This window comes from Dendropsophus ebraccatus, chromosome 1, assembly GCF_027789765.1.
Source record: "Dendropsophus ebraccatus isolate aDenEbr1 chromosome 1, aDenEbr1.pat, whole genome shotgun sequence".
Taxonomy (NCBI): Eukaryota; Metazoa; Chordata; class Amphibia; order Anura; family Hylidae; genus Dendropsophus; species Dendropsophus ebraccatus.
Window position 1 is genome coordinate 99,658,305 of NC_091454.1, and position 10,007 is coordinate 99,668,311.

Here is a 10,007-nt window from a genome sequence, read left to right on the forward strand (position 1 = left end):
AAAAAAAAAAAAAAAAAATCTTTATCCTGGGCTGTGTCACACAGATGTGTCTGTGACACTGACTGTGCCCTCTCCGCACAGCCTTTGCCCACCCTGCTCTTCAGCTGCCACTGTATCAGGCTGCCACCCATCTTCACCGCTTGTCAAGCATTCTGGTAGAAGCAGAGCGACGAGCTGAAGCTACAGCGTTGACCGTAAAGCAGGGTGGGCAGAGGCTGTGCGGGAAGAACACAGATAGTGTCACAGACACACCACTGTGACAATGTCAGCCTTTTTTAGGGACACGTCGAATCACAGAACAGTGTGGACAGTATGTATGCACTGCTCTTGTGGTCGCCAATGGTAAACTGGCAGCACAGATGTATGCATATCCATGATGTCACTTTCCCTGTAAGAACCATACATGAGCCTGCTGTGTGCCTTATTTTATCAAATCCTTTAAAAGTCTGATTTTCAGCTGTAATATGGATTGTGTTCTATGTACATATATATATAAAATTTTAAATAACAATCATAATCTGTCGATATTACAGTGCCCTAGTGTTAACAAGATTGCATTACTGTACTGTAGTTAACGGAGATGTCCTAAAGGTGGTGCTATAAGATTTGTTAAATTTAAAGCTTCTGAACTTCTTTAGTGTAATATTCACTGACCTTTTAGATCCATCACAGATGGGTCTTTTGAGGCTAAATGATTGGGGCGGTCATATCCTGACAATTCAAGGTGTAATCCACAATACTTGGACCCCGGTCATCAGAATTGACACCTGAATATTAAGAATAACTTCATAGAAGCTACTTATTTGTTTTTTTTGTATAGAATGACATGACCACTGTTCGTCTGCACTGGGGGGAAATCCTTATGCCGTTGCTGAAAAAGTACAAGCTGAATATAACATGGGGTGACCAGGATCTATTGAATATTATTTTTTCTCACAATCCAGGTAAGCCTTAATTTACATGAATTTTGTCCCTGAGGAGTCTTTGGCTTATTGGTAATAGTAGAAAAGGTGGGTACTACTAAAAGTAGAAAATGATACTAAATGCAGCGTTCCTGTGGTGACCTCTTGTCACATTTAGGCTGTGGTATAATCACATTTAGGTAATATGTCTTAAAGGTTTCTAGTATCTGTCACCGACAAATGTAGCTGTATAAACATACATGGATATATCTGTCATTGTGTAAAAAGACGTGTGGTATCCATTGTTATTAAATAGCTTAATAAACTGTAGTTTTCAGTATAGAGTGAAGTAAAAAAAAGTATACCCCAAATTGTTCATGGTATTCCTCACAAAGGAATTAATACAGGTTCTATTATTTTTTGATAACCACGTAAAACAAATATTTTACTGCTTGCTTCTTTACAACAGAAAGTCTTTACGTCTTCCCGTGCCAGTGGAATTATCGCCCTGATCACTGCATTTACGGAAGCAATTGTAAGGAAGCTGAAGATGGAATTTTTATCCTTCATGGGAACAGAGGTGTATACCATGATAATAAGCAGCCAGCGTTTAGAGCTGTATATGAAGCACTACGAAATGTAAGGATAATGTCTATGACCACTTCAATACAGAGCAAACCATACCACATTATATATCTAGCTTATTTCTATGCTGCCTGTAAAGACTTTTGCATGATATATTGGATAGACTCTGTAACCCGTATAGGGGTTTTCCAGGGTTAGAAAAACCTCCTGAAACAGTGCCACCCCTGTCCTCAGGTTGTGTGTGGCATTACAACTCTGCTCTATTCACTTTGAGATTTAGCTGCAATACCAAATGTGGCACTGTTTCTGGAAGAAAGCAGCTGCTTTTTTCTCATCCTTGATACCCCCTATAAAGGAACATTGAAAATAGAGCAGAGGGGCGCAGAGCAAATACAATTCTGGAAAAGAATGTGTTCTGGGAGCACAGCCATTGTAAATTGAAATATTGTTTTTCAGGGATTAATGCAGGGAACACTTCTCAGTGTTCGTCATTAACTTATACGACCTTGTTAAGCATCTGTGTTCTCCTGCATCAATTCCTAGAAAACAATGGCACACCATAAGATTAGCCCAGATCAGGCTTGAATGGAGAACCACCATAACACAATGCAAGGGCGCACTCTTTTGCGCCGTCTGTTGATAAGTCAAGTGCGCCCATGCAGCATGATATGGTCGTTCTGTGCTCCTAAGCCTCTTTTGTGCTGATCTCATTGTGTTCTGTTCACGTCTGGGAAGGAAGGATTTTCCCAAGAAAGGAAAGAAAAACAAAACAGGATGTCTTTACATTTCTGCGCTCCCCTCACTGTAGTTGTATGTCATCTTTTGGTCCCGGCTGACCGATCCCACCTCCATTTCTGAGATGAACTTGAATCAGCAGCGACAACCCGCTCAGCTAATCATTAGTCATGGTGCCGGAATGGTCATGGTCACGGAAGTGGAGGTGGGATTGCTCAGTAGGGGTGTGCGGAGAGGTAAAAATAGGCTTGTTGGCTGTTATGTTCTCACAAAGGGCATCCAACATATTAAAAGTTAATTTTGAGCAGCATACCCCTTTAAATGCAGCAAGTAATAGTTAGACTAAAGGCCCTTTTTCATGGGACGATTATCTGTAAGAAGTGTTGCTAGAAACGCTTGTTTAAAAGGGCCTTTACCCTGTACTAGACAGCCTACTGTATATACTAGACAGTCCTGTGTCCGGGATAGGATTTCCTGCAGTTCAGAAACTGCGTAGTAGCAGCCTAAAGGGAACATTAATGCTATTTTGCTAACACAGTAAAACTGTAAGGCTGCTGTGCAGCGCTGAAATTAAGGTTTTCTTGCTGTGTTCCGGGGGGGGAAATTCTGATAACAGAAATCAGAGAATTTGTAGTTCTCTAGTGCTCCACATACAATCTGATGTTACACTGTTAATCCTGAAGAGTTCTATTCTTGCCTTTTGAGTAATTTCTCTATACATTAAATTGATAAAATCTTGTACATTTTACCTTATCATAGATATGAGCCATGCTAAGGCTGGGTTCACACTACGTTTTTGCAATCTGTTTTGTTTATCTGTTTTTTTGCAAAAAAAAAAAGGAAGAAAAAATGGATGCACATCAATGAATGCATCCGTTTTTTTTAATCAGAACGCGGTCCTCCAAGCTGCGAAAAAGTGCACCAACTCAATCAGACAGGCTGCAAGACAAGTCCTATTGATGATGTCTCCATGGGAGTAGTGTAATAGTGTCCCCAAGAACTGCCACTTCAGTGTGGGAATACCATGATAACTTGGCCTGTTTATTTGCCAACCTTCCAGAGGTTGTTATATTAAATGTATGCATGGTTTTCAGCCAAGCAGATCTAATTTCTTTCTTTTGAGCTACAAATAAGCCTTCTAATAAACAATTTATTACTTGTAAACCCACTGATGAGTTGTAAAATTGCTTGGCACTCATTGTAATATAAGAGGCTGCCTTGTATGTAACCTTCAGAAATCAATACTATATTTTAATGGTGCTATAGAACTGCTGTCATGTGGAAGTAAAAATGAAAAAGGGGACTTTTGGGGATGCGAGGTTGTACTGCACTCACTCAAACTGTTCCATAAAATTCTTTTTTTTTAATGCTTAGAGGAATCTGCCCTTTTCACTTGGAAGATCACCTCTCTGTATCAGTCTTGTAAGCCAAAGCTTTTCTTGAGCTTTCTGTTCATTTTTGTGCATCCTCACACCCTATACGTAGCATTTTAGTCAATACAGAAATGTTGCAAGTGCAAAGCTTTATAGTTGGTATTGCTATAGCATGAGACCAGTAGAACATAAATTTTTAACCCTGATTGTGGTATTGGTATAAATAGTGTTTTTTTTTTTAATTTTATTTATATTTTAGCCAAATACAATAGGAACTTACCTGCATCTTGTGATAAAATGCATGTGTTCTGAGCTGTTAAAGACAATTTACCTTGGACTCCATTGTATTGGTTAAGTAAATTTTGCAGTTTATTTGAATATTTCAGCTGTTCTTATAAATAGCCAGCGGAATTATTTGGGAGTTGCCACATTTGACGTTTGGAAAATGGTAGTTGTTAAAGAAACAGTCACCCCCTGACCACCTACCATACAGACCTTTTTTGGCTATGTGTGTGTTTTTATTTTCACTAGGCCTTTATTCAGGCCGTGATGCACATTAGAGATCAATGCATAAAATAGGCAGAATCAATGTTTTCCCAGAGGGCGGCATCCAACTGTTTCAGCCACTGGTATTCAAATGATGAATAATTGGACTTGAGCATGCTTAAGGGTCCATTTACACAGAAAAAGTATCTGACAGATTATCTGCCTAAGATTTGAAGCCAAAACCAGGAACGGACTGTACACAGAGATCAGGTCATAAAGCAAAGCCTGAGATTTCTCCTCTGTAAGATAATCTTTCTGTGTAAACGGACCCTGAGTTTTTTCATTTATCATTATTTCATTGCCCCATGGTCCAGTTTTGATCCTCAGGTTTCCATTGTAGGTGGTTTCAGCAATGTGTATAGGAACCCTAACTTGTGTGTCTTTCTATAATAATTAGTGGCAGTAGCTATTTTGTGGGTTCGGATTAGATTGGTTAGCTGTTAGGGTCCATTTACACAGAAAGATTTGAAGCCAAAGATTTGAAGCCAAAGCCAGGAACAGACTAAAAACTGAGATCAGGACATAAAGGAAAGCCTGAGGTTTCTCCCCTTTTTACATCCATTCCTGGTTTTGGCTTCAAATCTTTGGCAGATAATTTGTCAGATAATCTTTCCGTGTAAATTAACCCTTACTCCCCACACACATTGAGCATTAGATGTCAGTGACCCTATGGTAGCCAGTTCCCCAGCTGTCTTTCCTTTTTTTTTTTTTTATTATCTAGCAGTTTTGCTAAATAAGAATTGCCTGCCGGGAACATCCTAAAAGGTCTGCCGTTTTGGAGATGCTCTGACCCAGGAATGATTTTTAGGGTACTATTACACGGAACGATAATCAGCCGAATTGGCCCTATCCGGCCAATTATCGCTCCGTGTAATAAACACAACGATCAGCCGATGATCGTTGTAATCGGCTGATCGTTGATATAGGTTCAGACCTATAATTGTCAGCCACCGACCGTGCACCGCTACGTGTAATTTGCAAAAGAATACATTACCTATCCATGGTCCAGGGCTCCTCTACTCCCGGGTCCTGGGTGCTGCAGCTTCACAGTGGTGTGTCTTAGCTGACGGCCGCTCAGCCAATCACAGGCCTGTCAGCTAAGACAGACCGCTCTGAAGCTGCAGCACACAGGACCCGGGAAGAAGAGGAGCAGAAGGAGCCCTGAACCCGGCATAGGTAAAGTATACCAGTTTAGCAAGGGCTGCAAGGACATCGGTAACGATGTCCTTGCAGCCCTTGTTAAACGATTATCGGCCTGTGTAATAGGCCCTGTAATTGAGTGTCGATCGTTATCGGGCCCCTATCGGCCCATCTCATAGTACCCTTACTCCTTTTAAAAGTTGCTTACATTTTTACACTTGCCCAGTTTTCTGCATTCAACATTATGCTTTATATATCTCACCCATTGTCAGGTGTTGATGTCTCAAAGTAATCAATGTTATTTACCTCCCCTGTCAGCGGTTTTAATGTTATGACTGATCGGTGTAGTTCTCATTAGGTCTTGCAACCTGCTGGCCTTTCTAGAAACAGTGAAGACATTCGATGCTGTGGTGTCATGATTCATGAAAGTAATCTTTTGATCCCCCCCCCCCCCCTTTTTCTTTTTTCCATAGTTCTCATTTGGATATGACCTCATCCATTTCCTGTTGCATCCTTTAGAACTGGAATTGCAGAAAACAGCACACACCTACTGTGGCAGGATACATCAGCTATTCACAAAGCAGCTTACCAAAAGCATTGATGACTTTTATACAAGGCACTCTAATGTAAGGTGATGCTTTTGGCCGAGCTGCATTATGTGTGAACTAAATGGAATCACACAAAGAACAGAGCCACGGTTGATCATACGCTTCTGTTCATAGGAAGCACTTCATGCTGTGTATACTTTTACTGGAAACCTTTGTGGCCAAGAAGTGAGCAAATGCTTTCAAAATATCCTACTGTGTTTGTATAATACTGTACGAGGATTAGAATTTGTTGGTTGTAGGTTTTATACATCTAAATGACTTTTGGGATAATGTTTTGTAGCTTGCATTCAAGCCAAATGAAGGGGTATCAGCAGTTTTTATGCATGAATCTTTATAACCCTTAAGTTCTATTTCTCAGTAATATTAGCTTGAATAGTTTATTATAATTGAGCCAGATAAAACATGGCTTGCTGAAATTACCCGGTCATAGATAGCAATGTACTGTGTCATTAGTACCATTGGCTGGGGAGACCTCTATTCTTAGATGCTATGGTAGTGATTTTGCTGTTGCTTTGATTCTCCTTCCCCAGTAGGAAGAAAGGAAGGATTGGCTATACTGTGCAGAGAAGAATATCTCCAAATTTTCCTGAAATTTTCTGATACTTCTGGTAAAAGAGGAGGATGGAAAGCATCTCTATAGCATTCCCCCATTGTGATCAGTGGAGTAACGTCTAAGCCATGGTATCAGATTTAAGAGAGAGAAAAATTAAATATATACACACAAACACACATATACAACCTACTGGAGAGAGAATATAAAGTGTGTGTGTATATATATATATATATATATATATATATATATATATATATATATATATATATATTTTCGTTCTCTCTCTCTCTCTCTCTCTCGATGTTTCTTACATGGAAACACATATTTATCATTATAGGTATACATGCTCATTTTGAGCTCCACAAAAGCATTCTGTTCTGGGGTACTTGCGTTGAAATGCAGAACAAAAAATGAGACACCTTCTTTAAGACCACCACCCCTGAAGAACACACAATCCAATTTTGGGTTATTGTCTCAAAGGGGTTTCATAGCACATACATATATAAAAGAGAAACTTTGCTAGCAGACTTTGAGGACAAAAGTTTGTTGGCTGTTGCCACATTAGTACAGCCCCTCTGAATGGAGTCCTCTAACAAGAGAAATGGCTTTTTTAGTTGGTTGCACTAACATTGTATGCACTAAGGCAGCATATGATCTTCGGAGCATATGATTTCCTAAGTACCACTTTCCCCTCTTACCCCACTTCACTTCATAAAGAGTCTGAGTCTGGGATTCCTTCCATTTCCAACAGTCAACAGCATTATATCTGTTGAACTTTGTCCATTCCTTTTTATGTTACTGTTTGAATGTACCCAATGCTACCAGCTGAGTTTACAGATGTATTTATTTATCTGAAATAATTAAATTTTTATGGTTGTTAGCTGTTGCTAGCATCTGTGAGCTGAAGGTTGTAGACATTTTCTGCTCCCTGGACAACCCCTTTTAAGGGGTTAATATCAAGTGGTAACTTTATACTGTCTTAATCTGGCAAAACATTGAACTATTAACTAAAATGTACTTTGTTTGTGATATGTACTATGAAGCCAGAATATTCAGCTGCTAAAATAGTTATCTACGATTTGTGGATTTGCTACTACTAAATCAGTATTTCTGTTTTTTATGGCTTCTCATACTTTGTGACTCTTTCATTAGAAAAAAACTTGACATGTTTCAGACCTCCACAGTCTTTAAAATGAGCTTGGAGAAATGATCTGGCTCTTCTTGTCTTGGTGCATAAGGCAAGGTCCATAGACTAAAGCTTGTCTCATGCAGTAAGATAGAGAGCGCAGTGAGCCAGGGAGGGAAGCACATAAGAGCGTGTTTCCCACTGCTCATTTTATAGATCAAAACTTTTGAGATTTCAGAATTTTTTTTTTTTTCCCATGATACTTTAAAATCAAAATTTTTTTTTTTTACTTTTGCGGGGTTTTTTGTTTGTTTTTTAACTCATTTGTCTTATATTTAAATTTAGAGAATCCTGCTTCAGATCAATGCTAGAGTTACCTTTTTTAATGTGCACCTTTTCTCCCTATTCTCTAGTTAGCAGAAAGGCTACTGGTAGCAGGAGAGGTTTTGGAATGCTTACCTCCCTCAAATGTACAAAATCAAATTATTATTTTTTTCCCCCCATTTTTGTAGACTAAGTTGTCACAATAACGCAAATAGTTTACATTAATCTTTCCCCAGTGCTAAAAGTATACACTGTGCTGCAGCTATTGAGAGCACAGTGTGAGGACCCCCAACCCTGTCAACCCTGTGCCTGCCGTACTGCCCTGTCCTCCTCCAGTGCTTCTATGATTGCAGTTCTGCGGGGTCTGGACAACTTGCATTTCTAGCTTGAATTCAGACTCTGATTAACCAGTTGAGGAGACATGGCATGTGCCCCCTGTATATACACATGGGATAAGAATCTAGGTTCTGACAGATGTAATGTAGTTTAAATCCCATTACTCCCATTAGCAAGTAAGCTTTAAAAAGTAAAAGATATACGGTCTCTAATCTATTTATCTCTAACTCATTTGTTGCATTGGTCGTCCTCTCACAGTGATGTAAAAGATAAATAAATACACTTTGCCTTTTTAAATGTGATAAAATGCACTAAAACCAAACTTTTTTTGTTAGAATTTTATATAGTATAAAATAGACCGTTTTACCAGTTGGCAGTAAGTGTGTGTGTGTGTGCACACATTGTAGTTTAGTTGCAGATATCTCTGCAGCTGTCTAATGCAACAGAATGGTGTTGGTTAACATCCACGCACATGTTGCAGAAGAAACTCAGTTTTTGCCACATTTTAACATACATTTACGCATTTCCTCCTGTGTTTTTATTTTTTTTTTTTTAATAAATGTGAAAATATTGGTTTACATAATTTTATAAAAGCAAACCTGTGCCTTATGTTATTTTTCATTGTATTTTTTGTGTGTTTGTGTGAGTCTTGACAATCATGAATAGTTAATCGATTTTGAATGTTTGTTTTCCTTTTTTGCCTATAAATCTATATATATTTCTTGATTTTATTCTTTACTTTTCTTGTTATAGCTGAAATGCCAATATAACCAACTATATTGGCCTGTCAGGTTTATTCATTGGTTTGTATTTGTTTGTTTTTTCTGGGCTTTCTGGAATGGAAAAAATGTGTAAATTTTTATAAAAATATTCATTAAATTTATAAAACCTCTGTTGATTGTCTTTTATTCTGAGAAACCAAATCAAGCTTATGACCATGAGAGAAGATTTTTCTGAGAGGTATTCTGATAAATGACCAAGAGCTGGCATTAACATGATGCGTCAGATGCAATTCACGTTCCAAACTGCTAAAACTGTAAATAGCTGTTGGGTCAAGGAGACACGTTACCTTTAATATATCTGTCTTTACTTACAGAACATAGAAAAATGCTTTTATTCTATAGTGCGAAGTGTCAGTTTTTTTCCAAGTCCATGAAATGCTGCAAGCTAGAATGCCCCTTCAAACTCCCATCACATCACTGACTGTCTAGATAGACAGCTAGATTTACACTGTGAAAACACCACACAATTGATTTTGCCACAACCATTACGACTCATACTATAAAACTAATGCTTTGTCAAAATGTATGTAGCCCAAAATACTACTAATAAAAAACTAACTATTTTTAACTATGTAAATGAACTGTCAATTCAGGTCATCGGAGCCATGATCAGGTAAGGACTTGAGGACATGATGCTGAAATGTGGCTGTATTACAGCCATTGGAAACTGGCCTTTTTGGTTGAGGTTTGGACTGCACACTGACTGTATCATTGAGAAGATATGTTAATCATCCTGAAAATCGCTCAATCACAAGACTCTTATTCTCTATCTGTCAAAAAGAAGTGTCCAAAATGTACACTTATACACTCACTGTGGAGGTAATGGTTACCACCTCCCTGGTCATTTACTGGACATGTAACCCTATATCATAAATGAGTGGGAAATTAGTTCCCCTCCTGTGTCCCCCTGTGGTCCCCCATCTCCAGGATAAGTAAGATAAAATAAACACTACTTACCTCACCAGTCCCTTCCACCAGTCCAATTTTTATTTTTCTC

General features: G+C 38.6%; 1 protein-coding gene across 3 annotated transcripts in view; it reads left to right on the forward strand.

Moving 5' to 3' along the window:
• The window catches only part of GXYLT1 (glucoside xylosyltransferase 1), a 40,781-nt gene extending 31,661 nt beyond the window's left edge, over positions 1–9,120 (forward strand). For 2 of the 3 annotated variants that reach the window (XM_069975994.1, XM_069975996.1), the window contains 3 exons: positions 821–944; positions 1,372–1,541; positions 5,755–9,120. In XM_069975994.1, the coding sequence (XP_069832095.1) occupies positions 821–944; positions 1,372–1,541; positions 5,755–5,916 (456 nt within the window). In that variant the 3' untranslated portion in view covers positions 5,917–9,120. Of the gene's footprint in view, positions 1–820; positions 945–1,371; positions 1,542–3,112; positions 3,372–5,754 lie in introns of those variants that run through there. The other variant, XM_069975995.1, reaches the window with a different exon arrangement.
• The last annotated feature ends 887 nt before the right edge of the window (positions 9,121–10,007 follow it).